This window comes from Vitis vinifera, chromosome 8 (genome assembly GCF_030704535.1).
Source record: "Vitis vinifera cultivar Pinot Noir 40024 chromosome 8, ASM3070453v1".
In the NCBI taxonomy this organism is placed as follows: Eukaryota; Viridiplantae; Streptophyta; class Magnoliopsida; order Vitales; family Vitaceae; genus Vitis; species Vitis vinifera.
The window spans coordinates 16,410,453-16,434,019 of record NC_081812.1 but is presented as its reverse complement, the minus strand read 5'-3'; the positions used below and the strand labels follow the sequence as shown (position 1 = coordinate 16,434,019).

The 23,567-nt window shown below is 35.5% G+C and overlaps 2 protein-coding genes and 1 non-coding gene across 9 annotated transcripts; 2 read left to right on the top strand and 1 right to left on the bottom strand.

Annotated features, from left to right (window-relative positions):
* Window positions 1-3,096: 3,096 nt before the first annotated feature.
* LOC100251048 (serine/threonine-protein kinase ATG1c) lies at window positions 3,097-12,709 on the bottom strand. The gene is made up of 13 exons (XM_002273894.5): window positions 12,045-12,709; window positions 10,817-10,934; window positions 10,663-10,721; window positions 8,146-8,210; window positions 7,622-7,715; window positions 7,459-7,539; window positions 7,158-7,266; window positions 6,775-6,847; window positions 6,303-6,685; window positions 5,821-6,188; window positions 4,877-5,171; window positions 4,227-4,297; window positions 3,097-3,513 (listed from the first exon to the last, which is right to left on the bottom strand). Exons 1-13 carry the CDS (start codon window positions 12,285-12,287, stop codon window positions 3,274-3,276), a joined length of 2,199 nt encoding a protein of 732 aa, XP_002273930.1. The 5' UTR covers window positions 12,288-12,709; the 3' UTR covers window positions 3,097-3,273.
* A 1,659-nt stretch (window positions 12,710-14,368) lies between these two features.
* Window positions 14,369-14,442, top strand: TRNAV-CAC (transfer RNA valine (anticodon CAC)). Its single transcript has one exon. It is a non-coding gene; the product is annotated as a tRNA-Val (tRNA).
* A 618-nt stretch (window positions 14,443-15,060) lies between these two features.
* Window positions 15,061-20,845, top strand: LOC100256204 (PRA1 family protein A1). 7 transcript variants are annotated; one of them, XM_003632617.4, is made up of 8 exons: window positions 15,061-15,494; window positions 15,856-15,896; window positions 15,978-16,056; window positions 17,974-18,060; window positions 18,140-18,228; window positions 18,364-18,435; window positions 18,525-18,648; window positions 20,416-20,845. In XM_003632617.4, the coding sequence occupies exons 1-7, from the start codon at window positions 15,337-15,339 to the stop codon at window positions 18,626-18,628; spliced, it is 630 nt and encodes a 209-aa protein (XP_003632665.1). In that variant the 5' UTR covers window positions 15,061-15,336; the 3' UTR covers window positions 18,629-18,648; window positions 20,416-20,845. The 7 variants fall into 7 exon arrangements, with proteins under 7 accessions (XP_003632665.1, XP_019077193.1, XP_059595111.1 ...); XM_002273758.5 differs by having other exon boundaries at window positions 15,164-15,494; window positions 20,474-20,845; XM_019221646.2 differs by having other exon boundaries at window positions 15,164-15,494; window positions 19,883-20,845.
* The last annotated feature ends 2,722 nt before the right edge of the window (window positions 20,846-23,567 follow it).

The window sequence follows — 23,567 nt, the reverse complement described above, 5'->3', positions numbered from 1 at the left end:
TCGTTCCTATACCCCATAGGGACCTTCAAATACTACTAACACTAATTAAGTCCAAGCAATACTTGAACTTAACTGTAGGAACGGACTTAATCATTATATTTGCAAGATTGTCCATTATAGGGATTTTTTTTTTACTACAATAGCACTATGTGCAATCATCAAAACTGTACTTCCAACTTTATATGTGCATTCATTGGACTCAAGCATCCCTAAATACATCAATTTTTTCTTCAACTCTGGAACATGTTTTACATCAGTTAATGTCATTACAATGTCATTATACATCTTAATTCAAATTATGTCTATCCCAACAACCTTACTATCTACATCAGTTCCCATGAGAACCTTCCCACCATCTATATGTTGGTGGTAGGTATAGAACCAATCCTTATTGGGAGATATGATAAGAGCATCCTAAATCAAGAATCCACTAATTACCTATGTTTTAAGTAATTGAAAAAACATTTGCAGTATTTGAATTTTCTTCTACATCATCAAAATTAAAAGTTTTCTCATTTTATTTTCCTTTACGGTCTATACAATTTTTTGCATAATGCTCTTCTTTCTTGCACTTGAAACATTTGTTGTTTCTTTGGGACTTTGATCTAGATATCGACCTCTTCTGTCATTATTTTTCTTCCATGTTCTCCCTCTAGCCATCAAACCTTTACCTAAGTCATCTTCTCTACTCTCAGACACTTTCTTTTTCAACTCCCTTGAGTTCAAGGTTGCTCTATCATCTTTTGTGGAGAGAGTATCTTTACCATATATCATGGAATTTATGAAAAGAGCTCATAAGAATTCAATAGGGAACACATCAAAATTATGGTTTGGTCTTCATCATCAATTCTAACATCAATATTCCTTAAATCCATGATAATTTTATTAAACTCATCGAGATAGTCTTTAATGAATGTACCTCCTTTCATTTGGAGAGTATATAATCACTTCTTTAAATACAAACGATTTGTAAGAGACTTCGTCATATGCAAACTTTCCAACTTTAACCATAACTTGGCAACTATATCCTCATTTGTGATCTCACGAAGCACCTCATTACCCAAGCGCAATAGAATAGCACTATGCATTTTCTCCATAAGTTCATCATTCTCTTCATCAGACATCGTTGTCAATAGAGCTTCTATACCTTTCAATACTTTGGACAACCTCTGTTGAACCAATAAGGCACGCATCTTAATGTGCCACAAACTGAAATTGTTTCTTCCATCGAACTTCTCAACTTCAAACTTTGTCAACATTCCAGGTCTAATAACCGAAGCTCTGATACCAATTTGTTCTGTGAAACCACGACAAAGAATAATGATAGGGAGAAAATAATAAGAAAACGAAAATAAAATACACAATGATTTACGTGGTTTGGCCCTAAGCCTATATCCATGGGCAAAGAGAAAGAAGAACTTTCACTATTGTTAAAGGAGATTACAACCTTAAAGTTCTAAGATCCCAAATCCAAAATTATACCTAAAAAAAGACTTACTATTTTTGTTAAAATTTCATCCTATATTTTTTCCTAATTACAAAAAAAGTTTCTATATAAGAAATTAACGTATAATTATCAAAGATACCTTTTCCTAAAAGGATCTCGTAATAGAATATTTCCTATAATAATAGGAAACCCATTTTTCAAGAATATCTTCTATCATAAACTTTCTGATTTACTCAAAACATAATTTGAGACACATTCCAACCACTATAATTAAATTTATGTTTAAAACCATAAATCAATTATGGTTTTAAACATAAATTTAAAATCATAGTTAATAATTATAGGTTTGATAATTTAAAGAAAAAATTCAAAATTATAATTATCATATGGGATTTTATGATTTGGATCTGCACATGATAATAAGGGATTTATTTTTTGGATTTATTTTTAAATAAATCATATTTGTCCAAAACTGGAGTTTCTTAATCCATCCTTTTTATTTGCCTTTTTAACTGGGCATCACTTCATTAATCACCGTGGACCCTACCAAGTTCCATTTATTCCAGCAACGTCCGAAGACCCAATTGTGAAATGACTGGAACTGATTTTCATTAAGTTGTTAAAGGAGATCCATTGATATTTTATTATTTTATTCCTGAGGGAAGGTGTCCACATTTGCCAGCTAAGAATGAGGTCTTAGCTTGTGTGAAACTCTTACAAGGCTGGAAGATGCGTTAGTTTGAATATGTGGTCCTATTAACGAGTGGAAATTAGGCTAGAGAATGCACATGGGAAATTTTGAATATAATTAGGCCAGCGCATGCATATCGTTATAGGACCACCGGCTCATTGAGTCATTGGTGTGGTAGGCGGTATGCCTAACATTTGTCTTCACTCTTGGTCATGGATGATGACTTATGCTGAGACAATTAATCCTTTGACGAAAGACTCTTTTACTGATTGGAACCCCTCTAGTCGGTTTTGAATAAGAAGGTAGTTATTCATAAAGGCCCGTTGCTTAAAGCACAAGCTGCACCCAGCTACCTAACCAGTCATAAGGCAAAGAATTATCCACACATTTTCTTCCTATAGATCAAGCAGGACCTTCAAGTAGATTTGAGGTCCCATAAACAGCATTTGTATCTGCAGACCCGAAAATCAAAAATAAAAAAATAAACAAATAAAAAAGATAACTTTCATGGCATTTGAAATCACAAGCCCATTCATTAAGAGTTTTTTGTGGCTTCAAAATTTGCATTTGAAGTCGCTAGTCCATTCATTCGAACGAAGTGGACCCAAAACATGTCCCAACTTCATATGAGCACACCCATATTTTCAGCAGCAAAAGTGGAAGAAATAAAATGCAAAAATGATGTGATTCATTTGCTAAGCACATTGTTCCCTACAGCTAGATATCGGATTTTGACCCATTCCTAACGCTTCATAAGAAGCAGTAGAATGATTTCATTTGCTGAGGAAAAAAATTTTTGCATGACGTTCAAATAAAAAGTTTTGAGTTACATGAGTACTATGTTGTGCATGTGTAAGGGATATCTTTCAGCAGAATTGATCTAATAGAACCATCCAGATTGGTCTTTTTTGGCAACGATCCCTGAACAAACTCCTGGTCAGAAAATGCACATCAAATGGACAGAGAAGGAAAAAATTTGCACATTTCATCATTCTTTAAATTATAGAATCATGATCTGAGTCCCAAATAAGGGATCACACTAGTCAACATCTCACAGTCACTCAAAGAATAGCTGTACAAATAAATAATTTTATATGGAAACCATGGCACCTTGGATTAAAAGTTACACTAGTTTTTAAGGGGGGCATTGTTGATCCTCGCACTTAAGAAGATTCATCCTTTGAGACCTTGAGTGGACTTGCCTGATATTAAGGATATCAATGTAAGTTCGAAGCCTATACCGGTCTGAGTTTGTAAGAGAGAAGGGAGGGTTGAGAATGAGGGACGGTGCTTCCACTAGAAGGAACACTAACAAGTGCACTGCCTTTGAATACAAGGACACTGCGCTTTCCACATCACCCATGAGCTCATCAACCTGCAAACATGTATGAAACAGAAATTCTTAATTGTCACGACCAAATTGCTTTTATGTGATATTAGCTGTTATTCATCTTATTCCAGGTATTCTCAGGGAAGGTGTCATTGTATTTGTGATGGATCACAAATCCATATCCATATAATGCTATTGCTAACACATCTTTAGTTGCAGACACACTGAGTTTTTGCCAAGGGCAGTTAGTCATAGACTATAATTTAAAAGTCTTAGCATATGGACAGGAAATCTCTTTAGTAGTGAAAAATGACACCAGCCAAACCAAGGCCATGTTTCAGGTTTCCAGCATATCACATGTCAAGTCAAATGGAGAGAGTATGATTAATGATAGACTCCCTCTACTTCAGAGTCTGAGACATGACAAAATGCAATCTTCACACGTGCACTAGTTCATGTTGGACCTTACCTTAAAAATATTCTTATAGGATGTTGCTTGAGGAGCAAGACGTCAAAAACTAAAGTAACACCACAAACAAACAACAACCCATACTTATTTTTTCTGATAATTCCAGAAGAGTTCACTTTTCTTTTTCTTTTTTCTTTTTTCTTTTATTTTACATTCTAAAAAGTATTGCAAAGCAAAAGCAAGAAACTTACTGCCAATTAGTTCAATTGAATGTGGTAGTAAAAAGTGGACATGGAAAAGCATGATATGATGTAAGTGCAAGAAATTTCAGGGAAAATAAATTACTCACAGCCCCATTTCTACCCAAGGCAAGGGCAGATTGAAATATCATCTCCATTGCATCTGGCATCTCTGTACTTCCTGCAATCATGATGAGAAAATTGGTGTTTCAAAAATCAAACATTACTGAAATAAAAAAATAAAAAAATCAGGAGTGTGTACTTCTCTATTTATGTTTATAGCCTTAATAGAATGGAGATCTTCCTGCCAATGCATCAAGGCAAACACCCAAACTTGCAATATGGGAATAAAGCTCTATATTTCCTAGAGATAAACCAACAACTTGACATGAAGGATCAAACCAAGAGATTTGGTTGAAATTGTGGTAGTTCAGTTCTCAGTTCTAGTTTATCCAAGCAAAAATAGTTGACATAAACAATTACTGTTATTTACTTATATGGTTGTCCTTTATTAGTTACCAACAAGTTTTGGTCTTCACGACATTCCAGAAATAATAATTTATCAATTAGGCATCATCCAACAGTTTTGGTATACAAAATATGTAAGTAGGCATTAAAGTGGCTTTAAGTTTTAAATCAGATAAAATGGCTGTAAGAATAAAGGAAAATGAAAACATTTGATCCTACAAGCTACAAATACCCATGCACTCAATTTACCACCTGCATAATAGTTTTGATAAGGATAGTGAAAAATCCATACCAGGCTCAATAACCTTAGCAAGTTCCTCAGCATGCCCAACTTGATGGAGAAATTCCCTCTCAATCTGGGAGCAAATATCCCCTGGCCCTTGATTGTTAACAATATCAAGACATTCTCGCATATCAGGACTCCCATGCTTCTTGTCAGTGCTCCTCCTTAATCTAGAAGTTTCTTGGGTTGGACTTCCCTCCATAGCTGAGGCAGCCTGTGTATGGCAAATATGCAGTGCTTGCTTCCAAATTGCAAGAATTACAAGCTGGATTGAGAATGCTTCTAGTTGCTTACCAGCCTCAATCTTTTTGAGGAAAAAGAGACAATGTAGTCATTTAAAGATATACAAATTGTTAGTTAAAAAGAATTTGTATCAGCAGAAATAATACATGGTACTGTAAAACATACCACAAGGTGAGTCTACCACAGACCAGTACACATGTGGCACACATACAGAGACCAGGAATCAATAATAAGTTAATGTCTATATGGAAATGAGCTCTCAAATACTACTCTATCATGAGACATTGCATCTATGAATTTACTTGACACATATTGTTGTTAAGACAAAAATTTTCATGTTTTAAACACAAAACAAAATTTGCCGATGCTAAATATACTGATCACTTCCAATCAGGCAAGAAAAGTTTTAACCTCAGATACTAAGTCACACCAGAGCTTATGGGGATCCCAATCCATTTATATGGAGCCAGGATTGTGGCTCTACAATGATTGGTCAATGGTTATTTAGCTGATGATTCCTATACAATATCCTAAAATAAAAAGACCTACAGGAGAAACAAATTAGAACAAGTGATCTAGAGTTATTCAGTATTGGGGCAGATTTAGTCCAGCGCCACCCAGAAACCATGCTTGCACTTTTAACCAACAAAATAATTTATTACAGGACAAAATAAGGAGAGTTGATTTCACAAGTAGGATTGATAAGTTACCTTCTCATTTACCAATTCAGTGATGACAGATGCACATTGCTGCAATGACTTAATCCTTGTCATGCAGTGAGTTGATGGCTGCTCTAAAGCATCTCCTATATCCATGGATCCTTGTGAAGTCCCAGAAGGTGCCGAGCTATGACTTTCCAAGCTTCCAGTATAAAATGTATTAGTGATTCCAGCACCAGCAATTGGCATTGGTGCACTTGATTTGGTCTTCATATTTACAGATGTTAGAGGGGCACTCCCTGATCTGCATTGTGAATGACTTGGCTTGGAAGCAATAGCTGAGGAAGATGACACATCCATTGGGGGTCCAGATACAAAAACATAATCTTGATCAACCAACTCCTCCAATGAATCCACAACTGTGGAATCCATACAAATAAGATAATAAAAAAGAACATAAATTTTAGCAACACGTTTTTTTAGATAATAGAATATTAAAATGAGCAATGAAATATTATTGAAAACTTTGGTACCTCTTGAACAACTTCTCATTGGTCTTTGTTCCATGGATTTTAGAGGTTCTTTGACATTCTCATCTGAAGGCCTAAGACTGTCAATCCTAAAGCCAGTAATTTCTGGTTTATGTGATGCACTGCTGTATTTAGAAGCAAGATCCATGTTGTTGGGAGTGTTAAATATTGTTTCCCTTCTATCAACTTTTTTATCAAGAGAAAATCCATAGGTAGACTTCATTGAGGACCTCCTCCTCAAAAATGATGGGCTCCCTTCAGGACCACTAGAATCATCATCTAGAGGGAAAGGCATACAATCCTCTTGAGAACTTTCCTCTGTGTTTCTCACAGGATTGCATTCAGACAAAGGAAACCCATCAATTATTCTTGATGATCTCCTACTACTGCATGCCACGAAGGATTTTAACATGAGTAAAGACTGAAAATATCATATGCCAAGATCGAGAAGAGAAAAATTTTTTGTCTCCTTTACCTTAACGCTTCATCTGGTTGCTTTCGAGAAAGGAATGGGTGGTTAAAAAACTCTTCAAATGTTAGTCGTTCCACTGCAGATACAAGGACATAGAAGGATCAAAGAGCTAGTAAACCTCAATAAGCCTTTAGTATCAGAACTACAGTGATTTCTTTTTGGCACAATCAGATATCATATTTTTTTTTTTGATAAGTACAATCAGATATCATATATGTTTCACTTTTGTATCATCTTTAGCTGTTTTAGGCTTTTCACTTGGTGCCATGAAGAATTCCTAGCAACAAACAGGTTTCCCCAATAAAACACACACACACACACACACACACACACACACATATATATATATAAATGCTGCCAGTTTCGAGCTAAATTCTGTGAAATACCTGGATTGCGGCGCAGCAATTTCTGACACAAATCTTTGCAGTCAGCACTCAAATCATTATTATCAGGAGGGAAATGCAATTCACTAGATTTAACAATGTTTTGGAGCAACTGCTCAAGAAACGAGACAAAAAGTTAATCAAGGAAAAGTTAAGGGCACAAAGAAAGACATATTAAACCTAGCTAGAGAATTATTACTACTTAAATTAAACACAAGAAGAATCAATAATTAAACCAAGTTGAAAACCCAACCACTACAAATGATTATTTCAGATGGCTAAAAAAAAGAAAAAGAAAAAAAACCTGTATCTGATTGTTGCCTGTAAATGGTGTTCTTCCAGTCACAAGTTGAAAGAGAATGGCACCAACACTCCAGAGATCTGCCTGCGTATTTGGTTCAAGTTAATAGGAGAAGGTTATGTGAGAAAATGGATGGATTCTTACAGATGGAGAAAGTAAATATCACCTTTGCGTCATATTTCTGAAGTTGCATTATCTCTGGCGCCATGTACAGTGGTGAACCACACAATGTTTCTGCAAGACCTCTAGGTTGTAGAGATCTGCCAAAAAAGAATTGGAACATATAAACTTATTGAAAGGACCTTAACTATATAGCCCATTTAGCTGTACTAGAAACTAGAAACGTGAAACAAAAGGATTATTAAAATGAAAGAGAACAGGTTTCATTTCAATGAATATTTACACCCTTTGAAATCAGGAGACTCATGAGAAAGTTCAATTTATTGAATCATTTTGGAATACAAACTGAGGAAAACTTGTTAAAACTTTGTCATGTAATGTTAATATCACAACTTGGTTTTGCTAAAAGTTAGACTATCAAGTGTTCTCAAAAAAGAAAAATAAACAAAAAAAATAAAAAGAAAAAGAATGTATTAAAAGAAAGAATCTTATAGGATTGCTCAAAAAGATTTCAAAAGTAATCACCATCAAAACCCACATACAAAATGTAAAAGATAATATGAATTTTACCTTGCAAATCCAAAATCAGCAATCTTCAGGACTGAATTGTTGTCATTTGTGGAGAGAAGAAGATTCTGTTCCAAGTAATACATATGACAAATGGAATTAGATCTTATGCAATGCCTCTTTTGCACAGGATATACAGCATAAAGAATACCCGTCACTAAAATTCCCATAGTATTTGCAGAGGATAAAAATAAAAAGAGAATGCAGTGATAATCTTCCTGAACCAATAGTTTGCTGACTCTGTCTAAAGACAAAAATATTCTGTCAAGGTCCAAAGTACTGCAGCACTCACTTAAACTATTTGACCATCATTTACTGCTTTTCCATTATGCTCTTCACTTGTTTCTATTGGTGTCAATTCTCTCATACCATACATTGGTTGGCTGGCTTGGGTTCCTAATAAAAAAAAGACACATGTTTGAAAGTGGAACTTACAAGCACCCAAGTATTTGAGTTGATGAGACAAAGTTATGGTCTGCATAGATGGTCAGGATCTGTCACATAATGGTTTCGTCTAAGAAAATTGTTTGCCCAAAATCAGTACTTCATGTAGTAAGATTCCATAGACCCCATTTCACCATGCTTATCCTATGACTTTTAGATTCTAAAGTTCCTCTCAAGTTCTAACTTATAATTAATCCACACTCAAGTCTGATTAACCAAAACAAAGTTATCAATTTTTTTGATAGGCAAAAGACCAAAAGATATATTAAAGAGCCAAAAAAGGCTACACCATGTACATAGGAAGTATACATGTGTGCACCAAAGAAAAAACAAGAAAACCCTCCTCTTATTGGTAACTTGACCAATCGATAAAATCAATCATAGAGAATGACTCTTGCCCTAGACCCTCTTTAGTCCATTCTAAAAAAGTAATACAGAAAAGAGAATTTTAACTCTTGATCTGAAAGCTTAATATTATCAAAAGCCCTTTTATTTCTCTCTTTCCTAATAGTCCAAAACAAACAAAGAGAAACAACATTTCACGCCTTCTTTCTCCTCTTCCCAACGGATCAATTATGCTAACTAAGAAGCATTGCTTGGACAGTTGGACTGAGGTATGCAACACCAAAACCACTCCAAACAAGGAGAAGACCAACTGCCATAACAAACTTGCCTTGGAACAATGATGAAAGATGTGATCGCAAGATTCCTTCTCACCTTTGCATAGAAAACATCTGTTCACCAAAGTTCAATCTCTCCTCTTCAAGCTGTCCACATTTAGAATCCCTTTCCAAATTGATTTCCAAACAAGAAAACTCACTTTTATTGGAGCCCAATAATTCCAAATAAGTCTTGCCGGGAAAGATCCTAAACCCCTCTAAACCATCCCATAATAGAAGGATTTAACTAAAAACTGGCCGCCCTTCGTAGCCATCCACACCACCTTGTCACCCACCTCCCTACTCACTGATTTACCATGCAAACGCAAAAGAAGTGCTTCAACACAACCCAACTCCCAATCTTGAAAATTCTTTACAAAACGGGGGTTCCAACACCCCCCAAGATCAGCCTGCTCCCAAGCATCACAGACACAAGCATCCTTTGAGGTGGCTATAATGAACAAAGAGGGCAAAGAGGTCCTCAAAGGGGTGTCCCCACACCAAATGTGCTTCCAAAATCTTATCCTTCTTCCATTGCCCAAATCATAGGAAATCTTGCTTTTGAAAGCATCCCATCCTTTCCTTATAGCCTTCCACAACCCTACACCATAACCCTCCCTCACCTCCAAAGAGCACCAACCCCCTTCTTCCACTCCACACTTACCAATTATTACTTTCTTCTACGAGGGCTCCCCTTCTGACATGAACCTCCAACTTCATTTGCCTATTAAAGCCTTATTCAAAATAGAAAGATTATGAATGCCTAGTCCTCCTTCCACCCTTAGCTTACAAACTTTGTGCCAACTCACTAAGTGAGGCTTATTTTCAAGAGACCTCCTCCCCATAGAAAGTCCCTTTGAACTTTTTCCAATCTTGGAACCTTATCCTGGATATGCCTCATGATTTTATCCATGACTGATACAAGGTAAGAGCTCGATGTCAGCCCTTGGTATAAACCTGTTGTCATTTGAAATTGATTTGTCTTTGCCAACTATTCCCATACTCCTCCAGCATACGTAACTACCATAATGTTCAAAATCAGCATCATCAATATACTGAATGGAGGATGCAAATTTTATCCTTCAGAAAATTATAAACTTAAGGCTAGAAGTATAAAAAGTCGAGCTTGGTTTTAGGATGCTTCTACCTTCTCTCCTCTCATTAGTGACAAACCAAACAAAGTGTAAATCTTTTACAATCTTGCTGAAAATTTTAGTCAACCAGATTATACCATTGTCACCCATACAGTTCCAATTCGTTCATCTCTATAGCTAAGAAAATCAAACAGAAAACGCAATTTTCAGCAAAAACTAGCATCTTTTTTGAGGGAACAGGTGGATGGATGGATACGCATAACAAAATAGTCACAAACTTGAAACAGAACTGACACACTAAAACAGAAACAACTAAAACAAACCTGTGGCTTTAGATCTCGATGTATAAGATTATTATCACGAAGAACTTGTAAACCAGCCGCTGTGAAATGCACAAGTTCACCAACGTCATTACATGAATCATTGAAGATACAAAGAAAAGAAGTGAAGAAACAACCAGACAAGTGTAAGACATACCTAGCTGCTGCATGAAGTGCTTTGCAGTTGCTTCTGGAACTCTTACATAGCTTTGAATATACATGGAAAGATCACCCCCTCGGCAGTATTCCAAAACAAGGTGTATCTTTCCAGGAACCTAATGGTGCATATAGGAGATAAACTTTAAAACTAATAACCCAATAAAATTTGGAGAGAGATTATTTAGGGTTCATGCATAAAGGCTGAGATTTTTCATCCAGAAGGAAAAAAAATGTATACAGAATTATAGAAATATTAGGTGCACCATGATCCATTACTTCCACTCAACCCAATTCTTATCTTTCAACAATGGATTTTTTATACAAGCTTTTCCCCAATTAGTACAAGTCCCAGGAGAAATTTTATAACTTAGTACAGGAAAAGATCAATTGTTCCAAGTATTATTTTACACTCTCCAATCATAATCCTCCCAAATAACCCCTTGAAAAACCTGTTACTCACCCCGTCAAGTACTGCTCAAAAATCCTTATCTTCAATTTGATGTCTTAGCCCACGTAAATCACCAAGAAGGAAAATAATTTAAATGGGGCTATCATCTCCCAGTGATCAAAGCCATAATTTAACAAAACTTCCACTGAAAGTATGGTGCTCAAAGCCACTAGAAACAGTAAAACTATTCTAGATCTTGTGTACACAACAATAGATTTTGATTTGACTTCGTTTCAATATACCCCAAATCATCAACAAAATATAAACATATAAACAACAACAACAGTTCCACATAGAAGCAATGTGTTTGGTATCCACAAAATTGAAATTCCAAATCAAATCCAACTCAGCAAAACCAAATGCCTTCTAACAGTAATCCATAATCCCCTTGCAATCTCAGCTTAAAGTGCTAGTTCCAATTTATCTAGAATAACATAATTTCACAGCTCTTCGATTCCAGAAAATTCTAGAGAATGTTATAGTCTTTTTGCAGAGAGAAAACGAAGCAGCTTCTGGTCTTAAATTTTTGAGAAATGGCAAACTGGAGTCAAGTTGAATTTTTATCTATTTTCCCTCTCTGCTTCTTCAAGAACGGACACAACCAGAAATACGATTTCCAAATTTCTTTTCTTATCTTTCCCTCCAGTTTGTCAACAATAAAAAAGAGAATTAGGTCATAACCCCCTCCTCCAACAATCATTACAGCAACAGAAACAAACAAATAAATAAATAACGTAGCAAGAAAGTACAAATAATTCATCGAATAGATATTCCGAACCTCAATTATATCATGTAAACGAATAATATTTGGATGATTGATCTTCTTCAAAATAAAGATCTCCGACATCAGACTTTCCTGCAATTTCTTGTTCAACCGACCCGTCACGATCTCCTTAATCGCCACCTCGGTTCCATGAACTCGGTGCCTTGCATGCCACACCACCGAGAACGATCCTGACCCTATCTGCCGACCCACCAGATAGTCCCCAACCACTCGCCCTCTGCTCGGGGTCTGAGCCATAGTCCAAATTCAAAACCCTAGACTCCCAAAAACCAGCTCCAACCGTCGAAACTGAAGGTTTTCCAGGAGTGATGAGATAACAAAAGAAACGGACCCTCGTGAATCCGACCCGAAGTCTGTTTTGGTAGAGATGAAGACTGGAGATGAAGGGGTGAGATTAATAGAGATTTGTTTAATTGTAAGAGTCCCGTTGTTGATTAGTTTAATGTAAATTAAGTATAATTAAGGAGCTCGATTTGGGAGATGAGCGTGTCGGATTTGGTGGCGTTAACTACAGGGATATGATAGAACGAGGGCGCAAGCGATCCAGATCAGAGGCAATAATGTGGCAAATCCAAATGGGTTTTCTCCTCAGGGGGCTTCCATCCTACGGTGTGCCGGGTGCGTATCGTGCACACAAGCGGTGCTGGTTCTGGGGCAGTGTAGGATTTAATAGGCCTAGGTCCCCGTATGGATTGGGCATAGGGACGTGGCGAATGCTTATTGGCTGGTGGCCAGCAGACTTAAACGACTGCCATGAGGCTTTGATGCCGATCTAATCACCCAGATTCATCACGTCTACATCTAATTTCAATTTCATCCCACCATTTACTCAGCTGTTGAGATGCAAGTACACTACAACGTTAGCATGGCCCATGCCTGTCAACCTTTATTATAAAAGAGAAGAATAATGTGTTTTTTTTTTTTTTTTGTTCCGCACATTGTTACTTAATACTTATTGAATGTTATTAAAAGCGGACCAATCATTACATTAAAAAAAATTATCGATTTACGTTTCAATAATCAAATAAGTGATTGAATCGTAATTAAATCGGTGATATAATAAATATATAAATTAATAATTTATATATTATATAAAAAGAAGATTAATTATAAAAAAATAATCAATATTTAGAATTAATTTTTTTAATAATATTTAATTTTTATTTAAAAAACATATATAATATTTAAGTATGAATATATATTTAAGATTAAAGAAAAATAATAATATTTAATTTTATTCATATATCTTATTATATTTAAAATTTATTATATTAATAAATTTATATTATTTTCATCGTATAATTATTATAAAAATAAAATGAATGTAAATATTTATATTTATTTAATGGTTTATAGAAGAAAAAAAAATCAATGTGTCTACGCTAACATATGCTAAAACCATAATGGTATAATGGTTCATGCCTTACATTTTATAATTACAAGTTAATGGTTCAAATCCTCTTAGGCGCCATAAATAAATAAAAAACATTTTTCCTCATCTTCAAATGAATCTCACATCAATAAAAACGGTTTTTTCCATCTTCAAATGAATCTCACATTGAAATTTTGTAGCATCAGGCTATTTAAATACCCTGAAACAATTACGGTATCACACACAAGTGTGGGCAATGAGCTTGGATATGGCTTTGAGTAAACATAGCCTTTGAATGTGAGGAGTCCAATTAAATTTTGGGTTAATTAGCCTTTGACCGGTTCCTTAAGAACTGGATGGTTCATCCAACTCAATGCCCCAATTGACGATTCAAACAGTTCAATACCGATTCAACTGCTGAATGGTTGGATTCAACAAACCGGATTGGAAAGGCCACCAGTTGACGATTCATCTAGTTTGATTGGCTAGTTCGATCCGATTTTAAAAACATTACCTATTCTAGTATCATGAATCTTACTATCATCCTATTAATGATGGAATTTTTTGAACAATACCCTATTAAGGTTTCACAAATTTGAATTTAATATGACGGATTTTAAACTTTTTTAAGTAAGGTAAAATATATTAAAAAGAGAGAATAATTTATACCGCAACATAACATCATATTAGAAGTTCATAAAAAATGAAAAACATATTCCGTAAGTTCATAAAAAATGAAAACATATTTTAGAAATAGCATAAAACAATGAACTTATGGTATGGTGTAATAGTAATGAATGATATTTTAACATTTTCTTAAGTATGGGGTTCAAAACCCTTCATGTGAATTTTTTTATTAAAAAAAAAAACCTTTAAAAATTTAAACATTACATATATTTTATCAAAAATTTAAACATTATATATATTTTATCAAAAACTAACATCTGTCTGGGTGGTGTAGTTGGTTATCACGCTAGTCTCACACACTAGAGGTCCCCGGTTCGAACCCGGGCTCAGACATGAATGTATAAAATAATGTGTTAGTATTATTTTTTAATTACTCCTTCTTAGCCTGATAATACATATAGAGTATAAATTATATAAATTATGATATAACTTTGTACCATAAAAATAATATATAATTTTAATCTACAAGAATATATGGTTATTATTCTATGCAACTTCATGCTATAAAAGTATATAAGTTATTATCATTATTTTTACACAACTTTTGTTGTAAAAGCATATAATTTTTTTTACTAAATTTTAGGCTTCAAAGAGTTTATAGAATAATTTAAATATGTATATTTTTTCTAAAAATTAGATAAACCAAATAAAAATATATGCAATATCAAATAATTTTTCCTCAATGATAATAATAACAGCACTTGACGTGGGAGAGAAGTTTAAGAGGAGGATGAGTCTTTTCCATTTCATAGTCATGAGTCTTATAAATGAGGTAAAGAATAAAAGAAGGAAAAAAAAAACGAAAATTTTAAATAAAATTGGAATTCGTCCGATCAAGTTATATTTATTTTCATTCTAAATGGTTGCCCTCACAATCATGAAAAGGCCAAAAGTCAACTATTACATTAGTATTTAGACATGAAAACAAAGAGGTAGCAAAAATACCAACAAAAAGGGGTAGTAATTCACATTTTTGAGCATATATTTACGATATATTATTATTATTATTATTAACTGTCTCTGGCAGTAGCCTCCCCGCAGCATAAAACGCGACCCAGCCCAACAGGGCCACAGATAATTAGGCCATTCCAAACCCACCCATCCACCGATTCCACCCACGCTCACGATTCTCCTTTTTCTCTCACCTCCTGCTTCCTCGTCATCATCCTTTTCAAATACCACAAATTAAAAGTTTTTTCCTAGGGTTTCACAGAGCACCCGATCGACATGGATTGGGGGAACGTAACAGCGGAAGATCTGATCGACGCTCTCCGAGAAGTTGACTGGTCAACACCCCCGCGCCCCCTCTCTGAATTCTTCTCTAGATTCACCCTTCCCAGATCTTACTCCAAATGGAGCAGTCGCCTCAAATGTAATTTCTACTAGTACGTTTCTCGTCCTTGCTCTTGCTTCTTCTTCATCGCCTCCTCTTCGCTTTTATTCCTCCTTTTGGTGTCTAATTCTGTTATTATTACTCTTATTGTTTTTCTTGTATTGAACTGGTTTGTATTTCGATCATCGAATTTGTAATATCCGTTTGGTTGCTGAGAAACTGGATGGATAGAGAAGGAAATTTATTTGAAATCCCATACTCTTAGCGGTGAAAATGAAAATAAAATAAAAATAAAATCAACTCGATCAGAACTGTACAAGTATTTTTTCTTTTGTATGAGCTTTAATTTTCTAGCAGTAGAAAATGAATTGATTTTGTTTTTTTGTGTCTTAAATTTTTAAATGTGTTTGCAGCTATAGGACGAACTACTTCATTATGATCGTCTTCATCCTTGGTAAGCCAAGAAAATGATTTAATTTCTGATTTGTTTAGTTGTGTATATTTGGGTACATGTTCATTAGCCTGTCAACTGCAGGGATGGGGTTCTTGAGGAGGCCAATTGCTATTGTTGCTGCTTTCTTAACAGCGCTAAGCATTGCTTTTCTGAATGATAGGTATGCTGCTTCATGCCTGTTCTGTTTTATTGTTATGTATCGCGTTGACAATCTTGAAGGAGGAGGTGTTGGAATACTTGATTACATGAAGCTGAACCTCATAATAGTTCTGCTCTCACGAACATTCTGTTAATAGAAATTTACTTGTCTGTGAATTGCATTTTTGCAACTTTCGTATTCTACATGTTATATAACTCTGTAACTCAAATAAGAGTTTTGCGCACCTAGATGCAACCTTTAAAAGGCTAAAGGCGGTCTTTTTTTTTTTTGATAGACAAAGGCTAAAGGTGGTCTTGATAATATTTATTTTCCTTTGTCCACCAATTGCAGTAATATTTTTATCATCTATCAATAATAATATAATGATTATATTTGACATATGCCACTAGGACAGCCAACTATTGCCCTATTCTTTCTTCTCAATCTCTCCTTTTCTCTTCCATTTAAAAAGTTAACTGAGAAGTTAACTAAACCCTTATTTCCTAAAAAGGTTTAATCAAGTTGGGATCCAATACAAAACTCAAGAAATCTATATTAAAACCCCACAATAGCATAGATGATAGAACCCATTAAAACTCATTGAATATTGAGGCTTAAAGTCTCTTAAAAAATGTACACCAAAAGCCCACAAAGGCCTAAAACCTTTTGAATTTTTGAGGCTTAGGCCTCAACAACCTTGATGCTTTAGCCTCAAAGCTATAAGCCTTGACAGAGTGAGACTTAATCCTTAATTACCCTAACTGAGGCTATACAAGGCTAATTTGCAGAGCCTAGCCTTAAGGCGAGCCTCAATAGCCTTTTAAAACATTGCCTAGATGCTAGAAAACTCTCAGATGGAAGATAAGGTCCTGGTTGTGACTTCTGAGTGTTCCATGGAAATCTGTGTTTAGTATAAGTCAAATTCCAACTCTGTATTTTTGCTTCCCTTGTTCATTTGTCAATCACTTTTTAAATAACTGAGTGCAGAGGAAATTAATTGACCTAACCTAAATTTTAAGCTGAATGTGGGGAGTGTTGCATTGCTGAGTGGTAGAGATGTTTGGGTCATCCTATTACAAAAAGGCAAAAAAAATTGAAAACAGTGAGATGGAGTGTCAAAGGATGTCAGTTGGTGAGCAATGATTTTGGCAATCAATTTTGGATCTGTACAGTATTGTTCAAGTCATCCCCACCCTAGTGAGAGTAATGAAGGGGCTTTCATGCCATTCAGCAAGTGGGCACACAAATAGTTGTTTGGTGGAAGGGCCTTCTAAATGGTGGCAAAATTCCCAGTCCCTTAATTTTCATGCTGCAATAAAAGTGAAGCTGTAAGCCATGTGCAAGTTGCTAAGTTGGATGTTGGTGCATGTCTTGAGAGATGTGGAGGGAGTCTGATTGTGCATAGATGGGCAGCTCCTGATTAGCAAGGATCATTCTGATGAATTTGCTATTCCACTTTTGACTATTGTCATATCTAAAGAAACTTTTGCATAATCTGTATGTCCTGTACAATTTTCAATATGGTTTTTGCCTCATTATCAAATAGCTTTAGTTTGTCTTATTAGAGCCTTAGTCCCTAACCATGCCTTTTTTTGGCCATTCAGCTCTGTTGATGCAGTGTCATTTGTTAAATCTTTTTTTTGATAAGTAGTGTCATTTGTAAAATCTTAGGCCATCATTTCTTTCCTCATTAGTGATACAGTAATACTTCTTATTGAATTTATATCATGTCTCATTTTTCTGTATCAGTTGCTATAGAAGCAAAATTTGTTGATATAGACAACAAAAATGACTGCATTGGTGGAAGTGTAAAAAGGACATGTCTGGATTCCTTTTTTGTCTTTATACAACAATTGAGATGCTACCTGGTGTTTATTTACCCATGAGTTATCATTCTTTCAGTTTTCCATTTGTTATTGCTAAGGATTGTTGTTACAGCTTTGCAGGCACTTTTAGTGAAAAGGTGACAAGAACTGTGAGGCAATTCTCTCCACATTTAGCTGCAAAGATGAGACCTCCTCTCACGTAAGTTTGTTGTTGGTCTCTCATTGCTCTTGCAGAGCATTTAGGAATGCTGCTTTTATAACTTTCTACTCATTACCAGGCCTGTTATTCGTGGGCGCCCATCAGCTAAAAGATCAATTCTTATATGTGGACGGCCACGTTGGGTGTTTGTCTTAATATTCTCTTCTGGTATTTATAAAAATTTTCTGATTTATTTCTTTATTCATTGCAGTGCAAACCAAGCCATTTTTATAATCTATTATAGTAATTTAGATCTCATGTTGACTAATCCTTTTTCCTTTTTCTTCTTTCCTCTCTCTGTAGTGAGCTTCATCCTTTGGTTTGTTTCTTGTAGTATCTTAACTGTTCTATGGGCATTGGCCATTGGTCTTCTTGGTATTTTCGTCCATTCTTATTTTCTTCCACACTTTTTTCTCTTAGCATTTCGTTTTTTAATACTCTCTCTCTCTCTCTCTCTCTTGCAGCCACTATCCTCCATGCAAGCTTTAGAACACCGAACTTGAAAGCACGTTTAAACACATTCCGTGAGGAATTTCGTGCAGTTTGGCGCAATTATAGCGAATTGTAATTCCTTGGAGTTTGTAGAATGTAAGTGAGCTCTTGCTTGATCCTTCCATCTAGACTTTACTATTTATTTGTCATTATGCTTTCTTGTTAAAAGCTCTTCATTGGATTCTTGTCCCTATTCCCCCATTATAATTTCTTCTTTTTCCTAATAGGTTTCTTTTAGTAATATGGAATTATCAGTTTCCTTCTTTCCTTTGGTTTTTTTATCATCATCATCATCATCATCATCATCATCATTATTATTCACCTTTTTATTTGGTGAGTGGGGTCATTTTCATCATCATATTGGTTGGGTTTTCCTAACCTCGTGTCAGGGGAGAGATTTCCGGGGGTTATTATTGGGGTTTCTTATCACTTTGTTTCTGTGCATGCACTTTTTTTTTTTTTTTTTTAATTTCCATTTTTTTGTGGGTGGGTGTGATGTGATGGCTGTTGTGGTGATTCAGTAAGAGTTAGTTACACAACCCAGAGAGATGTGTAAATAGAAAATGTAATTTTCACAAAACCTTATAATGTCACATCGAGTGTGTAACTTTCTTCCAATATCACATAGGAAGTTTAACTTTTATTGAAATTTCCAATGTCACAAAATTATTAGTCTCTCTTTAGGTTTCTTATAGAGGAATTGATTCCTTGTATTAACTAAGTGGAACAGTTGCTATCCCAAGAAAATACAACTCAGAGAAATAAGAAAATTAGTGGCCATTTTGGCGGTGGGTGTATAGATATTGTATACCTTGAGTCGCTCTTTTGGCATCTCTTTTCAATAGATCTTTTCTTTACTTATCAAAAAAGGAAAAAAAAAAAAAACTCTTAAGAAAATTAGTAGCTTTGGCTTGTTGAGGTATAATTTGCCTATGGACTAAAATTTGTTATTACCATTGAGAGAATTTTGCCTTTAGTGTTCAGATGAGCTCATTTCCTTCATTTGGTTGCTTCAAACTGATTTTAAATTGGAAGATATATTTGAGTAGTCCATCTGCTCTTGGGTTGGAGTCATTTGGTTGACTGACCTTGACTTCATGATTGGTTCATTACAACCTGCGTATAGACATGCTAGAGCCTCTGCCTGATGCGCCAAACTGAATGTGATCTTCCCTTTCAATGTGGTCAGATTACTGATTATATTGACCTTGTTTGTTATTTAGGGTTTCTTATATTTGCATGTTTTAATCTAAGTGAATAATCCGTGAAGTTGTTGTATTCAAATTTTCCCATGTCAACATTTTCCTCCAACCATTTTTTACTGTATCAGGTTGAAGCTTGCTAATTGTTATGACAGCATGAAGTGAATATAGCACCAATAGCACGGTCTGTTGTTGGTGGTCGCATGAAGTGAATATAGTGCCAATGGCATAATCTGCATTGATTTATATTCTTTTCCTGCTATTCTGTTGATTCTTCAAGGCATTTAATGTTTGAAGAATAAATTGAACATTGTTAATTTGTAGCAAGCATCTCATTGTTGAATTCTTCAAGTAGATTAAGCAGAGCAGGATAAACATTTATTTTTGACCAGTCTATTCTATGGTAATTTTTTCTTCCCTACCTTTAAAACTTGAGACATGCAAATGGTCTGAGGCTTGGCAGGTATTAATATTTGGTATTTACTACCGTTCACCTTATATTGATATTAAAACCATTTCATCCATGGAAGCATAGAAGCTGGAATTCAAATGTTTCAGAGATTGGGAGTGTGTTTTATTTTTTATTTTTTTATCATAAACTACTCTTATTTTTGTTTGTTTAATTATGATTGTAAATGACAGGCTTTGCTTCTTTGTTTAGGTTATCTCCTGTTGATTGTGAAGCTAATACAGATTGTTCTTCTGAATTTGGGCTTTAGCTGCTGCTGCTGCACTAAAATAATTTGCTATAGCTCGACTGTGGAATTCTCTGGAGGTGGTCAATGATATATGCATATTCACTAACGGCTTGTAAATTGTCTTGAACACTTGCTGCTGTAAAGCAAACTGTTTCTTTATCATCCATATGCAGGAGAAACGTTTGAAGATTTTAATATGCCTTAAGCTTTCATTCTTAAAATTCTTGTGCCCTATCTAGACACCTTGTCTAGGTGACTGGAACATCTGTAGTACTCTTTAAGGAAGTTAGTAGTTTAGTTGTATGAGTTCTATAATGGGAAACCTTGTTCTTTATTTTTATGGATGGATCTCTAATGTTAATTTCAATATGAGCAGGAAAACATTGTTCTTTATTTTTATGGAACCTATATGTCCGATGATAATTTCATTTGAGCAGGGCTACCATTTCCAGCTGCCATAAATTTGAATAGCCGTACGTTAATATTTACTAGACATGCTTGTTGATAAAAAACAAATTTTTTTTTCTCTCTTGCATAGACTACTGATATTGAGCTGGTTGTGCCGGTTCATTGGAGGTGAGTATTTCCTGAAGTGAATGTCTTGCGTCTTTGTGGAGATCGAACAGGCTCCAAAATGAATTAAAGGTTCTATAATGGATGCTGACTATCGTGCGACCTGGTACAAGCACGAGCATGAGATTGGTGAAATTCGGTACATAGGAAGAGATGAAGATTCTATGCCTTTGGTGATGTGCTGATGTTGAAAAAGGGGTACGTTTAAACATTGGGGGCTGGAGCCATGGAGTTAGGGAAGAAAAAGGCGAACAAAAATAGAACCTACCCGATAGGAAACAATTGATTCCCTAGGCTTCTCTTGCTTGGGTAGATTTCTTATTTGCCGTGCAAGGGAGTTGCGGAAAATGAATAAATCAAAGGTTTAAATTATTAATAATAGCAGGCACGGGGTAGAAGAAATGGATTTTAAGCCGGAGATGAAAAATTCATGGTAGCTACCAACGTGCTATGTAAGCCACTTATCAACACTGGTAAACACGCATTTTCAAATGTGAATGGGGCATCCGAATATTTAAGAAAAAGTTGAATCGGGGTTACTTTCGGGCCTTTTGTTTAGGACAAAAGCAACGATGTTCCAGTGGGTTTTCTGACTCGAATATTTTGTAATGTGGAGGCACGCATAAAGCTTTTCTTTTGCTTTCTCCTTTTTCTTCATTACGTTTCTCTTCATTCATTCACGAAACAACACTTCTCCTTCGGTCTTTCCAAATCATCATAGGCTCCAGGCCATAGGAGGCCACGCGCTTGTAGCGATTACCTAAAATTTTTGGTGAGTGAGTTGCCAGTTGTAGCTTTTCAAAATCAAGGCTTACACTAGTTCATACTTCATAGTGCAGAACCTGGCCTTGAATGCAATGAGAGCAGTACAGTCACCTGGATGAGCCGATCCGCGTAAATGGCTTCCCTGAGGGCCAAGTGAGCGGCACTTACCAATTACCATGATGGTGCACATTCGTGTGCGCTGGCAATGATCTGATGCCACTAACATTTAAGTTATATTAATGATACACTAAAGCACTTTCAATGCCAGCCCAAAGATATGACTGGAAACATCTTTAAATATTTTGATCCAGGACCACCACTCTCTCAGCCCTGTAACAATTGCTTTTGCAACTTTGGATTCTCAAAGGTGCCCTCACCCTTAACCCTTCAGCTTGGGAAGATTGAAGATTGAACCAATCACAATGGTATAGGCGGGCTCTCTCCCTCAAAAGCAGAAGGCGCTACATATCTGTATTAAATATTCAAACATTATTATCTTTTTTACTCATGTACGTAGTACATGAGTTGTAACTCATTAAATCTGGAGTTTTGTCGGCAGAGTCTTTTAGGTTTTAGTAATATTCTATTTTTTGAACTTTTTTTTATATTACTTTACAGATAACTTTGTAACCATTAATGATATATAGAACACATAGTATTACATACCATTGAATATATTTGGAAAAAATATCAGAGGCATTTGGGTGTTACCTTCATTATTAAAGCTTAGATTGTAAGGCCTCTGATTAGATATCACAACTGCCACTAGTGCCTAAAGTGCGGGAGAGACTGCAAAGAGTGAACATTCCAATCTCATCCTTTGAATGATGTTCCCAAGTAGTTAACCGAAACAAAAACTCATATCAACAATTGACATGTAGTTTTTGTGGAAGGAGACTTGATGCGACTGTTAGCCGTTAGGTTCACAGGCGCCCCATGTTATTTTGGCCTCTTTCAAGCTCAGCCATGTGCTCCACTACTTCTCTCCCACGTCTCTCTTCTTCCTTCTCTCACCACCTGATACCATTATTCTTTCACTAATTAAAGAGCTGGCACCATTGATGAATACTCTGTAAGCCGTGTGATGAGCAAGAATAAACTTGTTGATAGCTTGTTGACATGATGGGAGAAGAATTGAGGAAAAAGGAAGAAGATGGAGCATTACCTGAAATGGGCGCAGGCCTTGGCCTCAGCTTCGGGCTTCATGCTGTTGATAGGCCTCGTGTGTTGTTGCATCAGCACTAAACCTCCCCAACATGGCGACTTAAGCGGCAGCGATGCCAACTGCACTTGTGATGGCTATGCTGGTGTTTAATCACTCTACTCTCTACCTTGTTTAGATTTCATTTCATTTCCTTTCCTTTCAAACCTACACATTTTCTTTCCAATTTTTCTATTTGATTGGAGTGTGTAAGGATGTTTGATGTACATGAAGAGTTTTAGATGCCACTCATATAGATTTCTCTATGTCGATTCTATCAAATTAGTGGATAGAGCAATCAAATCACATATATTCTTTCATTAATCTGTTGTTTCTCTCTCTAATTTCCCAACATCCATCATGATCACCATTTTTTCATTAATTTTGCCACTATGTGATGTTACTTGGCAATGACTAATTGCCCCACTCCCAGATCAGTCTGCAGTCCTGACTTATTCAGTACAACACTTTATTTTGTTTTTTTCACCTCCAAGAAACAAATTGGAAAATGTGTTGGGTGCTTAATTCTCTGTCGTGATGCTTTGAGGCCGAAATTTAAGCAAGGACTCTGGACAG

What these genes read in the sequence shown, in the direction of transcription:
- LOC100251048 (XM_002273894.5), bottom strand. Translation starts at nt 12,287, where the DNA reads ATGGCTCAGACCCCGAGCAGAGGGCGAGTGGTTGGGGACTATCTGGTG. An exon ending in AATGAGAAGTTGTTCAAGAG is followed by an intron (nt 6,189 to 6,302) that starts GTACCAAAGTTT and finishes TGGATTCCACAG; the next exon opens with TTGTGGATTCATTGGAGGAG. An exon ending in TGCTAAGGTTATTGAGCCTG is followed by an intron (nt 4,298 to 4,876) that starts GTATGGATTTTT and finishes TCATGATTGCAG; the next exon opens with GAAGTACAGAGATGCCAGAT.
- LOC100256204 (XM_059739128.1), top strand. Translation starts at nt 15,337, where the DNA reads ATGGATTGGGGGAACGTAACAGCGGAAGATCTGATCGACGCTCTCCGA. An exon ending in ATTGCTTTTCTGAATGATAG is followed by an intron (nt 16,057 to 17,973) that starts GTATGCTGCTTC and finishes TTGTTGTTACAG; the next exon opens with CTTTGCAGGCACTTTTAGTG. An exon ending in AAGATGAGACCTCCTCTCAC is followed by an intron (nt 18,061 to 18,139) that starts GTAAGTTTGTTG and finishes ACTCATTACCAG; the next exon opens with GCCTGTTATTCGTGGGCGCC.